Below are 18,266 nucleotides of genomic sequence, written 5' to 3'. Positions count from 1 at the left end.
GCCAAGCGCACTGGCAGAAATATGGCCGATATTGCCCTCTGTTTTTGTACAGTATTCCTATGGGCAAAGCCCGTAGAGGGGAACATGGAAAATGTTTACCCTGTTGGTCTCGGATTGAAAGTAGCAAGCGAAATATGACATTAATTTATTTACTAAAATGCCTTGTATAAGTAATAATTATCATTATTTACCTGTAATCAATTCTTGTGTGACATTGAATGCTGCAGCCAGTAGGGAAGCATCATTGACATCAGGTACATTATCACCTATCTGATTATAACACTGAGCCAATGCAGAACCACCAAGCCTTCGATGACCACCACTGAGGTCCACATACAACAGGTTACCTGGATATGAACGAAAATGTATATGAATATCTTGATTTCATGGAATAATGGACCGCATATTGTATGGGATCATGTGACTCGAGTAGTGGAGAACTGCAGAGCCTCTAATATCTATAGATAAAGCCTACATTCAAGACAGTACTTGAACAAATGGGAATATCACAAAAGGGTTTTGTAATATAAACCACTTCCGCATAAGTGTTTTCTTGTAACTTACTGAATAAAGGAATGTGAATAAAAGTCAATTCTAAGGTAAATGATGTTTATATTACAAATACTATCAATGTCCCTAAGGAGATATTTACACTAACATTTTGTAATAAAGTATGATACTGTCAATGATTTTAATACATTTACAACCTAACTTAGAAAAAGAATATTAAAAAATATTATGTTATAAGAATAGGAGAAATTTATATGGCTTAAAAAATGAATGGGAAAAAAATGAAGAAAAATAGGTAAACATGATCTAGGCTATTCATGAAATATGCATGTCCAATCCCCTATATGTTGGACCTTACTGAAGTGATTTGTCTCTATTTTTGTTATACAAGTTTATATGAATATTTACAAGCTCTTGAATTATCACAGCTTGAGGAGTTCATGAAGTGACATAAGAATGTAGAAAACAAAGGGTCACATTTACAAAAAGGTTGATTAATTTATGAAGTTGACCATGTTTGACCCTACCTTGACCACCTGGACATTTTAGATCTGGTGTAACTGTAGCAGTGATATCTGGACATCCCACATAGGTTGAGATCACTAGAGCACCTGGATAATATCAAGTTATACAAAGAAAATATAATATATGTACTCATATAATCATGAAGAAAACAAAAATAGGAACAATGCAAACATGAAATCATAACTAATAACATTAACATAAATTCATAACTTATAACGTAAATGAAACCATGACTAATAATTTAAACATAGAATCAAAACATGTAAACATTAAATCATGTAGAACTTGAAAAAAGTGATTCTCCAGTGTATGGTCAGTGGTTTTGCATGAGGTATGCTAGAAACATAAATTTTACAAATATTTTTGCTATATAAGTGCCATTATTATCAACATATAAACATATACAAGATGTTTAATTGCTTCCAATTACATGGTTATGAGTTTCAAAGAAATAAAAACATTTTATTTGATAAAATTCCACACAAAGAAATCAAAATAGCAGATCATATTAAACTACCTGGTGCTTTGACAGTTTTTCCCTCCACCCTTGCAGCCATGCTGAGTGAATCTTTGCCACCATCTACAGCTATCCCTAGCTCAGACATGAGAGATCCCATGGCTTGACAAGCATCGTATAGGGCAGCCCCTTCACCTGGGAGTTTGGCTGGCCACATCCAGTTACCACTGCATTTCACGTCCTAGATACAAGCAGAAATAGATACATTTAGATAATGCTACATATGATAGTAATACATTTCAATAATATTTACAAACTCAGCAATTTTTAAAATCATTTCTCAGTTCTTTCAATGTCATGTTGTATGTATTATTTATAAATTTATTTCATAATGTAAAATTTATCTATATTTGTAAAACATCCTTCTACCAACATGTATTTCCAGAAATATGACCATCAAGCAAATACATTGATGCTAATCAAGAAGCTATTGCATACAGGCATGTTAAGTCCTAAACAGGATAGAGTATTTCCTTTTAGTGCACACATCAAGGTTTCATTCAGATCTAAGAAAATGTTCTCACCTTGAGTGCAGTAACCCTTGCAAAGACAAGATTAGTCAAAGATTCAGCTACAGCCATACGGGCCCCTGAGGCAGCATTCACTAATCCCTTGATGGGTTGTTCTCCTATTGCTGTGGCCGATCCAATGGTTTCAAAGTGAGATAGAGCAGTCACTGCGACATCAGCCAGTGGGGTATGGAGAGGACCTACACACTGCTGCTGGGCAATAAGACCTGTTACTGATCGGTCAACCTAGAAGGAACAAGATACAAGGTTTCAAAGTGAGATGGTAAAAAAAAATTAATTTGCACATCTTCTTTGAAAGAAGAAAACAAATTATAGTACCCCCACACACAAAAAAAATTGCACAGATTGTTATATTGGTATATTGCATTAGCTAACTTTTTTTCAAAATAATATTTTGGAGATTGCTTCAAGATGGGACAATTTATAAGAGTAATGCATGTGTATGTAAGGAAGTGTATTGTTTGCAATGATTTGTTGCAAACTTGTGAAATTAAAACTGGTACGGAATATTCAGATTATATAATACAATAATTGATTAACGGCATATATTCATGAAGTTCTCAAAGCTTATTTTCAATCCTATTCATTTCATCAACGTACCTTATTTGTGAGATATCTCTTGCTTGCTACCGATGGTAATCTAAGAACACGGTCAAGAGCATCAATGACAGTAAGTCCATCAGGAAGGTCTAGGGGTAACAGAGTTTTGGCCACCCTGTTAAGATTGAACACCTACCAAGAGAAAAGATTTGAAAAGGTTTAGAAAGATCATGCAGCATGTTTTATTGAGGCTACTCTGAGTTCATTATTCACTAAAAATTAAATGAAGTAGGACATTGGGGCATATGAAAGGCATGAGTGGAAGAAAACATTATTTTTATTTTATATATATTCACTCATTTATATAGCAGAAACCACTTTTGTTTATTTTACAACAAAAACTCAAAGGGGACATAAACCTAATTGTTAAGTACAAGTAAATCACTTTGACAAAGATTTGAATTTAAACTTCACAGAATAATCTGAACAAAAACAATCAAAAAAGTTTTATCAAGCTATTATTATTTGATTGAGTTTGTAACAGAAGATTTATTAAATACCTTTCTTGGCATCTTGCCAAGGACCCATTCCAGGTCAAGGTCAACTGGATAGGACACAGTTCTGCTCTTCTTGGTTGGAGAATGATCAGCATCACCTCCTCCTCCTCCATTCGTCATCTCATGCTTCTCTTCCTCTAAACAAATCTTTAAGCATTAAACAAAAGTGAGTTCACTTTGACTCAAATCAGAATAAAACTGTTCTCCTACACCATTTAACATGAATGAAAGTCACTGTGGTAAAGATGAAATAATCATTGTTAGCTATCAAATTATTTCCATATTTAGGAAGAGCAGTGGCGTAACTACGGGGGGGGGGGGGGGCATGGGGGGGCACATGCCCCCCCAATCGGCTGGTCAAAAAAAAAAAAAAAAAAAACGGGAGAAAAAGAGGGAGAAGAAAGAAACGTAGTGGGATAGAAGAAATTATTGTACATTATAATGTTATATTATATATGTTATGTTATATTACATAAGAAATATTTTTTCATAACTTTATAAAACATAATTACCTCAGGGCCTATTTGTTCATTATTCCTGGTACTCGCATTGTCTGTTTAACGAGATATATAAACATGTACTAAAACGTCCTGTTTTCAAGTCAATATGCACCAAATATATTTTGTCGCACTTCGAGTTATTATTGTTTTATGTAGTGACATATGCTTCTTTTTCATGACTACTTAAATGATTGCCCCATTTTAAGGTCTGCATATAAAACATTTCCTGTACGTGCTTACGTTCGAATTAGTGGATTGATGAGATATGCCTGCTCTTCATGAATTCCTAAAATCAGTCCTTAAAATGTCTCTTTTTCTAAACTCAATATCAACAATTTTCAGCTCGCGCTCGCATCATTTGGTTAGTGAAATACATATGGTCTTAGTAGATTCCTACAAACGAGCCTTAAAATGCCCCTCTTCAGATCTGAATTTCCTATATTTTTAGCTCGCGCTTGCAATATTTGATTAGTGAGATGCGTATTTTAATCATGATTACAATGACTACAAAAAGTGTTTCATGTTTTCTAACAAAATCAGCAAGCGATTGGCACTCAAATTAGATGAGTATGGTGAGATATGTATTCTCTTATTTGATACCTAAAAATATTCCTTAAACTGTCTCTGTTTGGGGTAAATAAATACAAAAATTTCAGCTCGCGCTTGCATTGTTTGTTTAGCGAGACAGATACGTATTTTTTTTTTTTTATTGCTTACTATGTCCCTTTTTAGGTCTGAATATCAAAAATTTTCAGCTCGCGCTTAGCGCTCGCATCATTTGATCAGTGAGATACATTACATATCCGTTTAATGGCACAGTCCTTAAAAATGTCTCTATAAGGTCAATGCCTATACCTGGCAATTGAGCGCGCAAAGCGCGCTCACCGAGTGACTCAAAATTTTTGCTGGTGCCCCCCGAATGCCGTGACCCACGGTACGCCACTGAGGAAGAGTATCATGTAAAAACAGTCCACTGCAAAATATTCAAAATACATTTGTAGTTAATTCATCCTTTATTTCACTAACAGAGCTCCTATAATCATTGCTTCTGATTGGCTGAGAGTAACTCCGTTACTTAACACCTCATGATTAGATTCTTCTTGAAATGTTCCCCCTTCGCAAGAATCAAAGTTACTACCTTTCCATCTCCCGTGATCTCTCCTACAAAGCACACCGGGCATCTCTCCCTCCTACATATATCACTAAGCAACTCCTCATCGTTCTCATCTACCAGTACAGCATTACTCTCTTGGTATTCAGCTCCCCATATCTCTAGGGTTGTCAGGGTGGGGTCTCCTAGCTGGAAGGCCTTGGTACGGATCACTGCTCCTGCTGGCTCACAGATCTCTTTCAAGACATTACCTGAATAAACAATATCATAATTTACTATAAGCAGTAAGGGAATGAAAATGGTGGGCCTACCAGGGTACTTGCAAAATTCAAATATCAAAGGGAATAATTTTATACAACTTATTTGACAAGAGACATTTACATTTTAAGGGATGGATCTGTCAAAATAGGCATGATGGAAGTTGAAAGTTGTGGCATATTTTTGAGCGAGTAATTGTTTGATTATAATTATATATCATATATTTATCTAACAAAAGCTAAAAATTTTGCTGCTTCTTTAAAACTGCCCTAAACTAACTATGAAAAAGATAAATCTCATTTGTACCATGGAAAACATATAATATAGAAACCAGGGGTGCATTTTTTGTCTGATAAAGCATTATAAGCTACTGAAAATCATAGCATCTGAGTGGCTGAGAGCAAATTAGTCAGTAAATTACCAAGGCTCGACATGAAATGCTCCCCTAGAGCTTACCATTGCCTCCCGCTCCCTGATCATGAATACTCTTGATTGGATTCCTCTCTCCTAGCTCAATACAAGCTCTTACAACCCTGTTTAACTTCTGCTCCATTTCAGCATCTCCTCTCTGTACAGCACCAAAGTCCAAGGATTCTGTATTATCCCCCTGTACCTGAATGGAAGAGGCCGCCCCTCCACCCACTCCTATGCGATAGATGGGACCACCAAGCTTTACTACTTTCATATCTAGGGGTGTGATGGAAAGAGAGGGATCAAATAAAACAACTTTCTTGTAATGACAGATCCAAATAACTGTTTGTAGTAGCCTTTGAGTTTCAAATATTTTGGCATGAAGTTCTACTCTTTTTCTTTTTTTTCTAATTCAAATTTTAATCATACATGGCTAACATGACAAGTAATATTATAGTAATAAATGCTAAAATACTTGTAATGAAATGACCATGAGAAAGGACATTTTTCCTTTAAATATTATTAATTAAAGCCCAGTTAAAGTCTGATCAGTTATTGTAGCATACTTAAAAAAAAAAATAATAACATACATGAAGATACTATATCAGTGAAGCACATATAAGGGACTGACAGATTTCATCATAGACAAAATAATATCTGATACATCTAGGAAATCTATTCTATTTCAATTGATCTCCTATAAATGAAATAAAGTTAGAATACTAATCATTTTTCATACCCTGTTGAGGAGAATCTTTCTTGATGTGTCCCTCCTCAAGAGAACCTAACCCCCCTGAGAACATAATGGGTTTGACCCATTCTCTCCTTTCATCTCCTGGTACAAGCATGCCAAAGGAACGGGCAAAACCAGCTAGAACCGGTTCTCCAAACTTGTTTCCATAGTCTGAGGCACCGTTACTTGCTTCCACGGCAACCTCCAGTGGGCTGGCCATGTTGCTAGGATACACAAAGGAGGCATCCTCCCAAGGAAGATTATATCCTGAATGGCAGAAAGATATTTAAAAACCCATTTACCAGAATCAAAACAGTATTTAAAGCAGCTTAATAAAATCCTGAGACATTTTATAGAATAAATCCCTCAGTTTCTTTCCTGATTGAAGTCTGTGAAATTTGAAGCCAAGTGGACGCAACTTCTGTTCAAATTACCTAAGACAGCCGATATGCAGGCTAGGCCTAAACAAAGGTCATCTTAAAATGTCAATTTTATTCTGATTCTCACATAAATCTCAGTTTGTCAAAATTAGATTTCATGAAAGACTAAAGAAATGGTAAAACATTCCATGAAATAAATCATTCCATTGAGAAGATGTTGAAGAGTACAGAGTCATTAATCACAAAAACTTCCAGAAGATTGTATATTTCTTAGTATAAGAGACTTAATTTTTTTAAATAATCTATTAATGATCTGAAAATTAACAAAAAATAATACAATAAAGCAACATGATATGATACCTGGTATATTCAGGTTACCAAAGCAATACCCAGCTGTCCCAGCGACTACATGAGATCCTTTTCCTGCACACTGGACATCTCTGATACGCCCTCCTGTACCAGTTGTAGCACCGCTAAAAGGGGCAACTCCTAGATGGGAGACATTTTAGACATATTATACATACTCTATGGCCGGTATTCTGAAGTCAGGTTTAACTTAGACCATGTTCTAACTCTGTGCTAAAATTATGGAAAGCCAAACATGTCAAAATTTTTCTTACATTGCATGTTTCATATGCTTACTGTGCTCTTTCCTAACTCATGAATGGTGAAGAAAGTTATCTTATCTATCTTTCCGAAACAGTTAAGAATGATTTTAGCGAAAAATGAGCTGATACATTTATATATCATATCGTTAGATATTTATGCAACTATTGGCTGTCCATAGTTAAACCACAACTTTAAACCAGATTTTAAATTAAACCTGACTTCAGGATACGAGCCCATGTGAACTTTACTTGGGCCAGGTTTCAATAAACTTGTTATCAATGACAAGTCTCAAACTACTGTTATTAGCCCTTAAAATAGTGTCATTTGGTAGAACAAAAGACAGTTTTGTCATAAATTTTGGCACTTTTTGGAAAAACATATGTTTCAAGAGTAAGACTGCAAATTCAAATTATGTAGTAATTCATTCCTGCCCCAGGGTGGAACAAACATTGACATAAAATGGAATCAAACTTTCTAATTGGCCCAAAAACAACAACATTAAGTTAGTGCAAGGTGACAAGTGCCTGAGCATCATGAGCAGTAAAGGTTTATGGTTATTTTCCCCCTTAAGCATATCCTATCCATCACAGTAGATCATGAATCTATATATTTTCAGTAATAACATAAATCTATTGGTGACTGTAGAATCTTATTGTGTAATTAATTCTATTACTCATTCTGAAATTTTGTTTTCATTCTATTTGAAATAGGTTTGTAAACACACACAAAAAATCTCACAGAAACTTCCATTGGATATTGACGATCTAAGTTTACAGTATCTGATAAGGTGGCATGTACCTGTAGGAAAATTGTGAGTCTCAGCAGTGAAGATGATGTGCCGCACTAGTTGCTTGTCAGTCATTGGGGTTGCTGAGCAACCAGGACGCATTGGATAAAGAGCTTTGATGGAATTACCTTGAATAGCACTGTTTAGAAAAGAAACAATAATATTTCATGTTACTCACTAAGCTTAACCAGCTACCAACTAGGCTAATTTCATATACTAGTATTCTCTCAATTTCCCTTTCATTAGTTGTCTGCTCTTCAGATAGATAGTTCACATAGTCAATAAACTTTATAATTCTTAAGATTTCCCCACTGTGTGCTTATTTTCACCCTATGCCACCAATATCATTGCTCAAATACTTATCCTACTGTTTATTTTATTTACATATGAAATTTCTTTTTACCACACAATATCATTCTTCGTCCTTAAACCAGAGAAAGGGAGAGTAGTGCATTTGCTTCATGATCACTGATTTACTTCCCTATATCTGCTCAAGCAGCTAACAAATATCATTAGGTTACATCAACAGTTCACATTTACTCACAAAAGATTACAAACAATATTTGCTTTTCAGGACTATCACATGGTGATATTCTGTTAACCCTTCTATTATCTATCTATCCACAATGAAAATATTCAAAGACTAATTGGGTGTTGCAAGAAACTTGCGATCAATTGCAAGTCCATTTTGGTCCCTAAATCAACCATATATGTCTTACGGTTAATTGCAAATTAGTGATTGATAGCTAATCTGCTCCTTGAAACAAGAAGTTTGATCTGATTTGCTATAACGTTGATCTATCAGTTGTAAAATTGCAAAAGAATATTTGCAATTGATCGCAAATATTTTCTTGCAACACCCCCTAAAACTGTTGTTTTCATGATATACCAGTCAAAGACCACCTTTACACACAAATGAAAGACTTTCATCTAATGTATTGGTGTAACCAAGAATGTTCAGAACTACTCCAAACAGAACTAAAAATATAAAGAATATAAAATACTTACCTACTATTGTCAGAGAATTTGATAACATTGTTAGGATTACTATTCTCTTGTGTCTTCATGACAAGGTCAAACAATGAATCCTTCTTCTCCTCACCATCTACCACCATACGACCTTTGAAGAACCAATGACGACTGTGCTCACTGTCAAAACAACATAAAGAAATACATGGATTAAGAAAAATTATGACTTTAATATTGCCAATATTACAAAAGAATCTTCAAACATTTTTCTTTCCTAGAACATCCATATCAATTATGTTTCCATGATACTAGCCAAGATCCATCGAAAAATATCAGATTTCATTACATTCAAGAAGGTTAATTTTTATTCTTGACCTTAAAAGAGTAAGAAATATTTTGCTAAATTGGGACAATGAATTTGAAACCTAATTTGATCACCTTTTATTCTACAAATTGGCAACATTACAAATTCACTTTCAATACTGTATTTTTTTATATTAGCATTTATGTATGAAATTGTTTGAAGTCTTACTTGACCATCGTTTATTCTCTAAATTGGCAATAAGACTTTCCCTTTCTCTGCAGGATATTTCATTAAAACATTTATGCATGAGTAATAAATTGTAAATCAAATATTGAATAATAATTGGGCCAACCCCCCCCCCCCCCAACAAAAAATGGGTTAAACCATTCTTTAGCATTTTCGATGGCCCTATAAACCCCAGTAAACTACAAACTACCAGTATCACAAATTTAGCTTCTCAAATCAATACATCAAAAGAAATATGTCATGAAGTTACACAAGTAGTAGCATACCTGTTTGACTGAGCTAGATCAAAACATTCCACACTAGTTGGATTCCGTTTGATCTTATTAGTAAACATGTCATGGTAATAATCCAAGTCCCAGTCATCAAAGGCAAGACCTAGTTAAAAGGACAGTCAGAAATAGGAAAAGAAAGTAATCAAGAAGATATTAGATTGTCTGGGTCTATTGACATAAAGAGAAGCGTTGAAATACACATGATAAAATTTTAACAATGATTTTCTCCGTCACCATGAAGTTCATTTCATACCCCCCCCCTGATGCAACAGACTCTCAAATCTGAAGAATATTTTCCCACAGTCGCACGAGAATAGAGGTAGTGATTTCCTTAAAAATATAATCATTTTATCTCCTCACTCTGAAGTATGCATTGCACAATACTGAGGACAAATGTACTTTTTATTTAATTTCCATGATTACCTGCACCATATGGCAATGAAAAAATAGACATTGCTCTAGATACTCAAATAAATTATAAATTGATTTTTATTCATAATATTTACCAAGATCTGTATTAGCTTTCTTGAGAGCCTCTTTCCCTTGGCTCATGATATCCACATCATACACAGCCTCAGGTTTAACTTGGATCTCAAAGCTCTCTAGGGGTTCTAGGTAGCGACATTCTGTCATTCGATCATGCAGTGAAGCAACGATAGCCTGCTCATATTCTAATAGGATGGAGGGATTGGTGGAGGTGAATAGGAAACGTCTGAAGGGCTCGATCCTGGTTATCTTTGTGAGACCAGCCGATTGACAGATGGAAACTGCATTGGTTGACCAGGCTGTTGAGAAGTTTAACCTTTGAAAATAAACAGCAAATCAATTCGATAAAGTTATTCATCCTAAGAAAGAAGCAAAATGAATGCATACAGATACTACAAGTTTAATGTTGATGGACGAGTCTTTCCTTCATTTATAAGAAGAAAAAAAATGAGCAGTTTTCAGAGATTTTGATTATACTTTTTTCCCTTATTTTCTAATAAAATTCTCAAGATAAGTGATATACTTTATTAAAGATATTTTATTGATGACAAAATATATTGAATGCATACATATTTGAGAAGAGATACTTATTCTTTTTTAATAGGACTTTTTTGTATTTACGTTCAAATTTATTTTATGAATTACATTCATAGAAAATACTGATGATTCAGTACCGGTATATATTTTTCATGCATGATAAAAAACTTTATCAAGCAGGTCAGCTTGAAAAGTAAAATTAAAACGAAAAAATAACTATATTTTAAATCCCATAATTTGGCATCTGCATATGTGATTTAGATTCATTAACAAATACTATATTACTTCCAAAAAAAGAAAAAGAAAAAACAAACAAATACTATACATGTATTGTAATTCAAAACAATAAATGTCCATTAAAAAAATCATATGGGGATAGGTTCTGGTAACAAAGAAAAAATCCTCTCAAGACTGAAGGACTCACCTTGGACCAATCTCAATGAGCAAAGCATCCCCTGTCTTTTTTTCACCCAACACAGAAACTGTTGTGATTTTATCATTCTGGAATGGAGTACCAATGATGAACAGTAGCTTCTTTATCTCGTCTGTTGTAAGTTCTGCAAATAGATTTTTAAAAGTCTTATACAGTTGATGATGGAAGACACACAGGCCTTCAATTTTATAGGACAAGGCCCAATTTTAAGGGGCTCATCTCTATATTACAGCATAAATGGGAAAAATAAATAAGGCACACAAAAAATCAAAAGGCCAAACTATAGGGAATCCAGAGTTATGGCATGAGTAGCCTTGGATTAATTTTTGCCCTGGACATGAGTTGACTTTTACCTATTTTTTTTACAAGAAAATGGCTGAACTCCAAGACCAATAATGATTCCCATATAGACAAAAAAAAGACAATAAAAGCTTTGCCAAGATATACAGCCAATTAAAAGTTACACAGTACAGGACAATTCGTGGTGACAATATGTGGAGCGTTGTGGCCCAGTGGATAAGTCTTCTGACCTTGAAACAGAGGGTCGTAGGTTCGAATTCCAGCCATGGTGTAATTTCCTTCAGCAAGAAATTTATCCACATTGTGCTGCACTCAACCCAAGTGAGGTGAATGGGTACCCGGTAGAAAGAAATTCCTTGAATGCTTGAGCGCCTAGGCAGCCTATAGGTAAATATACCTATTTTATTATCATTATTATTACTGAGTGCAGTTTCCACAGTCAATATATTTCCTTCTTCTGTTACATTGTGTTGACACCCCCTTTTTTTTTGGGGGGGGGGGGCAAATTTCCCTTTGCCACCATGTATTCTCCCTTGTGGTTTCCCTGTATTTACTAACCTCCTTGAACTTCAATATTATAGCATGCTTCTGTCTCAAGCTGTACATCTTCCTCCTTTCCCATGATACCAATCACTTTATTGATCACAGCTTGGTGGGCGCCATCACTCAAAGCTGGAACAGCATAGTAGTGGATGATAGCCATTTCCTTTAAAAGATGAAATACAAATTCAATAAATGTTACATGTCAGTGGACTAATGAGTACAATATTTTAGGGTGCAGAACATGGCATAATTTTTTTTTAAATATCTAGACCTACATAGTTGTGAATGGGCAAAACATAGGTAAGCAAAAAATATCACCTCATTAAAATGACAAAAAAAAAATTGTGACTTTAAATGAAATAATTCATATTTTTGTACCCCTTTCCCTAGATCCCTTTCATTTTCTTTCTACTTTTTTTCTCTGTCATGGAATTATTTACTTTTATTTATTTACTGCAAATCTTTATCCAGAGTAGCCTGTTCAGCTTTATAAAAAAATATGTCAAACTAAACATGTACAATTAGAATGTTCTTAAAAATCACTGGTCTTCCACAGGGCTCTGCATTATTACCCTCATTCATGACATAAAGATTTCTAAAACATTTCATTATAAGAATCATCACAACAAAAACAAAAGAAAAGAAGACATTATAGATATCAAAATAAGACTCAGAATTAGAAAGCAAGAGAAAATGATGAGCGAGAGAGGGGAGGGGGTTCGAGAGAGAAATACAGAGAGAGAGAGAGAGAGAGAGAGGCAGAGACAGAGAGAATGTGAGATATATATATATAGAGAGAGAGTTGAGATGTGAAGAAGTATGCCTAATATGCAATATCTGACTAATCAATCATTATGGTAATTATACATTCACAATAAAACAAAAAGCATGGGCAGCAATTTTTTTATTGTTGAAGGGAGGAGGCTGCTCCAGGCCCTTTCTGTCACTGTGTGCCAACGTTCAACATCCCAAAGCTTTGAACTTCAGTTTAGTTCAACTAACTGAATGAACTAGTCTACATCTATGCCGTATTTCAATTGCGAATGCGATCGGCACATCCAAGACCAAGCATAGCACATGAGCCATGTCTGAGAATTTGAATAACTACGTCAAAATCAGAGCCAAAATACAGCCATCCCTGGCTTACCTTTAGAATCCAATGTCATGAACTGAAGTGTAATGCCTCATTCTAACACTACAGTGTGTATCCATGCTCTCATAATTGATTATGAAATTGGATTGTAAAGTTACTCCCCATTCCCAATATTCAGAAAAGCAGTGGGCATACTGACCTTGAAAATATTGACTTAGAAAAAGCTGCTTAGAATCTAGATCTAATTAGACAATAAAAATGAGAGACTGCTGTGCCTGTCTCAGTCTGTCAGTGCCTGTGAATATTTATCGTGATCCAAGTCCCCGGTGACCGGATCCACGGACAATTTTTCATAACGTAAAACATGTCCTATGTCAGTCCTGTCTCTACCAACCTCGTAATACGTGTCTCTTTTCAGTCTCCACTTTATTGCATAGGGACTTCAAACAGAATTGCGTCTACTTCTTTTCAATCTCTATTGCTTTATTTCGTCGACTAGTATTTTTATATAAATCATAATCTTTTCGTGTTTCTCGCAATTAAATTTTTGCTTTATTTCGTCTATTACGTTTTTACTAATAAATCAAAATTGCATGCATCTATACTAAAGTTATAGAATTCTATTCCTCTTCAGAAGTTCAGTCCCTTGCTTTATTTTGTCGGTTAATTTACTAAATAAATCATTGCTTTTATTTTGTTGACTGTTAATACTTTTTAAAGTATAGACATCTACTAGGCCTAAATAAATCAGGATTGTCTCTTTTCATGTTTCCACAATTAAAACTTGGGAACTCTGGTTTATTTCGTCTATTAGGTTTTTACTAAATAAATCAAAATTGCATCTACAAAGTATCCCTCTTCAGTCCCCATTGCTTTATTTTGTCGGTTAATTTACTAAATAAATCAGAATTGCTATTGCTTTCTTTCGTCAACTGTTGTGTTTATTAGTACTTTTTAAAGTATAGACTTTTACCATGGCTACCTCCATGCTTCTACTAAATAAATCAGGACTGTCTATTTCATGTTTCTCACCATTAAAACTTTGCTTTATTTCCTCAATTACATATTTACTAAATAGGCCTAAATCAAAATTGCATCTTCCTCCTCAGCATGAGTTCCATATGCACCCCCCACTAAAATTGAAAATAAAAACATGGAGAAGGTTCAGAATAATATATCTAGCCCTAATATAGAACATATATGATGGGGGGGGGGTGGAAATACATACCAAAATATGGCTTTATTCCGTCAAATTTCGAGCAGGATCTAGTGCGTGTAATTGTCCATAGACATTGGTTTATTTAGTCAGTAAAGGGTCTGTGAGTCTAGACTAGTCGAACTATCGGCTGATAATCGTTAAAAATACCCTTCCGGTATCAGCGCTTCTCGCTAGCATAGCGGGAAGGGGTCTTGACTGCAGATAAAACAAGGTGAGTTTGAGTCCCAACTATTTTCTAAGGTAAGCAACAGTAAAAATATGATAGAAAATCTGAAGTGAATGAACCGGAAGTCCCAACAATCTTTTGTTATTTTTGGTGGGGGGTGCATATGAAACTCTTTCCTATCCCTCTTCAATCCCGCAAATATGCACATGCGTGTATACAGGTCTATAATCCTATCATGAATATTCATAATTGAGCTGCGATTTCAAACGATCTCGATCTATAGTCCTATCATGAATAGATCCTATTCATAATTTGAGCTGCGATTTCCGCATTTGCGATGCATTGGAATTGGCAGTGAATTAATACGTCAATACTGGCTCTAATCACCAATTTTGAGACTAACCGGAGGATGGATATGGAGTGAAATTATTAGAATGAAAACTAAGTTGGAAGATAATTCTTTTTAAAATCGTGTTGGTGCATGAGTTTTTATTTCCCCTCATAAAATCCCACCTTCGTCACTCAGAGTATCAGAGCGAGTTCACCACCTTGATGTTCAGGTTGGTGTAGCGTAGTCATAGGAGGATCCAGGGGGGGGGGGGGCCCAGGCCCCCCAATTGGCGGAGCAAAAAAAACAAAAAAAAGAGGGAAAGAAAGAAAAAGGGAAAAGAAAGTAGAAAAAAAAGGGAAACATAAGAGGAGGAAGACGAGTGAATAAAAAAGATGAGGGGAAGACTTAATTGGTAAATAGGCCTAATAAAAAGAATCTTTCATGTCACTATATAATTTTTGCTAGCGAGAACTCGCATTGCCTTTTACTTAGGTGATTTACATATCTTGCTCAATATGGAGCTTAAAATATCAAATTTTGAAGTCAAACACATTTCAGCTCGGAAATCGATTTCATTATTTTGTTTGATTTACAAATTGATTACAAAGAGTTTCTGTTTTATGGTCTGAATATCAACCAGGGCTCGACAATAGCGCCGGTCCCAGATCGGTCAAAATCGCTGTCGGGCCAGTAGATTTTCAGAAATCGCAAGATCTACTGGTCCAACATGACCAGTAAAAATATATCATTTTCAGGCCAGTAATTTTTCCAAAAATAGCAAGATTTATGGGTCCGACATGACCAATAATAAAAACCATTGTTGGGCCAGTAACTTTTCCAGAAATAGTCAAATTCCCCGAACCAACATAAACATTAAAAAATATTCCATGACTCAAATTGCAAACCATTTTCCTCCTGTTAACATTTTCTGTCATTCACATACAGAATACACACAGAATGAATCGCATGCAATTTTTACTAGGGTAACATAAATTGTACATGTATAGCCTACCTAGCCAGCCAAACAGCCCACGAGGTAAATTTTCTACTGGCTGCACAAACGAAGCTTGGCTAACCTCTGGCAGAAATCTCTCAGAACTGTCAAAATTCACACTAATGGAAAGCTCTTATAATGTCCATATTTCCTAAAAATTGGGCTAACTCTGTCATTTGTAAGCAGTAAAAGGAGAAATTTTCACTTCTGTTTTTAGTTTAAACAGATCGGGTTTCGAGTACGAGTGATATCGTCTGAATACATGATAGCATTTGTGTGTGTACTTGGTGTGTGTATACTTGGTTTCTTTCGTAGCTATATTTTAATTGAGCCAAAAAGAAACTGATAATTTATTTATGATGATAGTTTTAACTTTCTAAGTTTCTTCCTCTGTTTTCTTTCTATCTTTCTTTCCTTTCAATCTTTCTTTGTTTCTTCCCTCTCTTATTTCATTTTTTGTTACTGTCTTTCTTTTTTAATTTTCCTTCTTTTCTTTGTCTTTCAATTATTTCATGCTTCCTGTCCTTTAACTTAAGTTTAAAAAAATATTTTTCTTTATTTCTTTTTTGATTTCTTTCTTTCCTAATTCTTGACTTGACTCGACTCTTGAGAAGTTGAGTCCATCCATCCTATAATATTTATCTCTTCTTTCTTTCCTTCCTTCTTTTTTTACCCTTTCTTTCCTTCATTCTTTGTTTCTTTCTTCCATCCATCTTTTCTTTACCCTTTCTTGTTTTTTATTTCTTCCTTCTTTCAGCCCTTTCTTTCTTTCATTCATTCCTTCCTTTCTTCTGTGTTCGGGCTGCCGCAGTAAAGGTAGGCTCAACTCATCACTCATCAGACATAGACTCTATCTTTAGAGATATCTCTATGACTATGGCTTAACTCTACTTTACCAACATCAAACTTAACGAATGGGACATTACATAGCTCAGACCTCAGTGACAGTATCACACGATCAGGCCTTGCAATTGCGGCAGAAACATTGTTGTTAAATAACAGTAAGATTTTTTAAAATCAACTACACGCTTCATTTCTCACCGATGTATAAAGTATCACGTAAAGGTTCGAAGAATCACGATTCCTTGTCAAAACAGGTACAAAAAAAGACAGTGTCAGCTCTCTCTGTGATACGAAATCTGCCGCGCCACCGCAATGTTCGGTATCGATATCTTCAAGTGTACAAATAGAAAACGAAAACCGTCTTCCTTCCACTCCGCGGCCGCCTCACTCAGCTGTCCAGATCAGTGGGCTGGGCAGTGGGCCGCCCTTCAAAAAAGGACCCTTCATTGTTTGGGTTTTTTGATGGCTTATAAGGGGCCGATTTCACGAAAGGGTCTTTCCAAGGACCGTCTTTCGTGTCGCCCATATTTTATGATGCGCTATAAGCGGGGTGTTTCTGAAATTTATGATAAACAAATAAAATTCGTAAGCTAGCTTGCTTTTAAATCAAATTTTATACAATTTCATGAGATATCACATCATTTTATAAACAAATATTTTGTTTATTTTAACGGACAAATAAAATATATTTGCAGATAATTTATTTGAAATGCGTTTCACATGGTGTATCATAAAAGATGGGCGACACGAAAGACGGTCCTTGCTGGAAAGACCCTTTCGTGCAATCGGCCCCTGCAATATTGGCATACGATGCCAACGATGTGATACTGAAAATCAAATTAACGAGCCTAGCGCCTATATGCCAACGATGTGAGACTGAGCTAAACAAGCTCCTAACGAGCCTATGATGCCAACGATGCATGTGAGACTGATACTGATAGGCGTACGTTCGATCATTAAAAGGATCAGTGGCTTAATGAGCCAAGATTTTGAGGGGGCCAGATATGGTATATTGGGCAAATTTTATAAAAAGTTGCAAGCGAGCGAAGGAAGTGAGTGAGCAAAAATTTCTACATATTTATTACAAAAACAATGGTGATAGATTTTAATAAAATATTCAGAAAATAATATCATATTTTATTAATTTCACCCTTCTATCTTTCCTTTTTTATTTTTTCTTCTTGGTCGTCAAAACTTTTTGGGAGGGGAGAGCGACAAGTGCCCCCATCTGTACGCCACTGTATAGAATATTTACGCAAATACCAATTTTTTTTTTATAGTCTAGGATGACATTTTGTTTGTTTTGTTCTGTATATTTTTCTAAAAAGTAACGGCTAGTCTCAGCGGCTAATGTCAGACAAGCCTAGCTACCACTGATAAAAAAATAAAACAAGCATAATATTTAGCTTATTTTTCACAAAAGTTATATGCACAGTTTAGTGACGTGCAAATGAGAGAGTCGATGATGTCCCTCACCTTTGTTTTTTATTGTTTGAAATTATACAATATTTCAATTTTTACAGATTTGACAATAAGGACCAATTTGACTTAATCATGCATAA

At 35.1% G+C, this 18,266-nt stretch overlaps 1 protein-coding gene across 1 annotated transcript in view; it reads right to left on the bottom strand.

Annotated features, from left to right (window-relative positions):
* The window catches only part of LOC129260819 (phosphoribosylformylglycinamidine synthase-like), a 28,045-nt gene extending 11,008 nt beyond the window's left edge, over positions 1-17,037 (bottom strand). Inside the window, exons 1-17 of the mRNA XM_064114634.1 lie at positions 16,903-17,037; positions 12,074-12,221; positions 11,207-11,339; positions 10,266-10,561; positions 9,754-9,862; positions 8,977-9,117; positions 7,980-8,107; positions 6,933-7,061; positions 6,199-6,459; positions 5,505-5,735; positions 4,818-5,041; positions 3,183-3,326; positions 2,683-2,814; positions 2,077-2,307; positions 1,553-1,733; positions 1,038-1,121; positions 192-347 (exon numbers count right to left, since the gene is read on the bottom strand). Of these exons, the coding sequence (XP_063970704.1) occupies positions 192-347; positions 1,038-1,121; positions 1,553-1,733; positions 2,077-2,307; positions 2,683-2,814; positions 3,183-3,326; positions 4,818-5,041; positions 5,505-5,735; positions 6,199-6,459; positions 6,933-7,061; positions 7,980-8,107; positions 8,977-9,117; positions 9,754-9,862; positions 10,266-10,561; positions 11,207-11,339; positions 12,074-12,218 (2,725 nt within the window). The 5' untranslated portion in view covers positions 12,219-12,221; positions 16,903-17,037. The remainder of the gene's footprint in view (positions 1-191; positions 348-1,037; positions 1,122-1,552; positions 1,734-2,076; positions 2,308-2,682; positions 2,815-3,182; positions 3,327-4,817; positions 5,042-5,504; positions 5,736-6,198; positions 6,460-6,932; positions 7,062-7,979; positions 8,108-8,976; positions 9,118-9,753; positions 9,863-10,265; positions 10,562-11,206; positions 11,340-12,073; positions 12,222-16,902) is intronic.
* Positions 17,038-18,266: the final 1,229 nt, after the last annotated feature.

The sequence above is a fragment of the Lytechinus pictus genome, unplaced genomic scaffold, assembly GCF_037042905.1.
Source record: "Lytechinus pictus isolate F3 Inbred unplaced genomic scaffold, Lp3.0 scaffold_19, whole genome shotgun sequence".
NCBI classification, from domain to species: Eukaryota; Metazoa; Echinodermata; class Echinoidea; order Temnopleuroida; family Toxopneustidae; genus Lytechinus; species Lytechinus pictus.
This window is presented reverse-complemented; position numbering and strand designations above follow the sequence as displayed.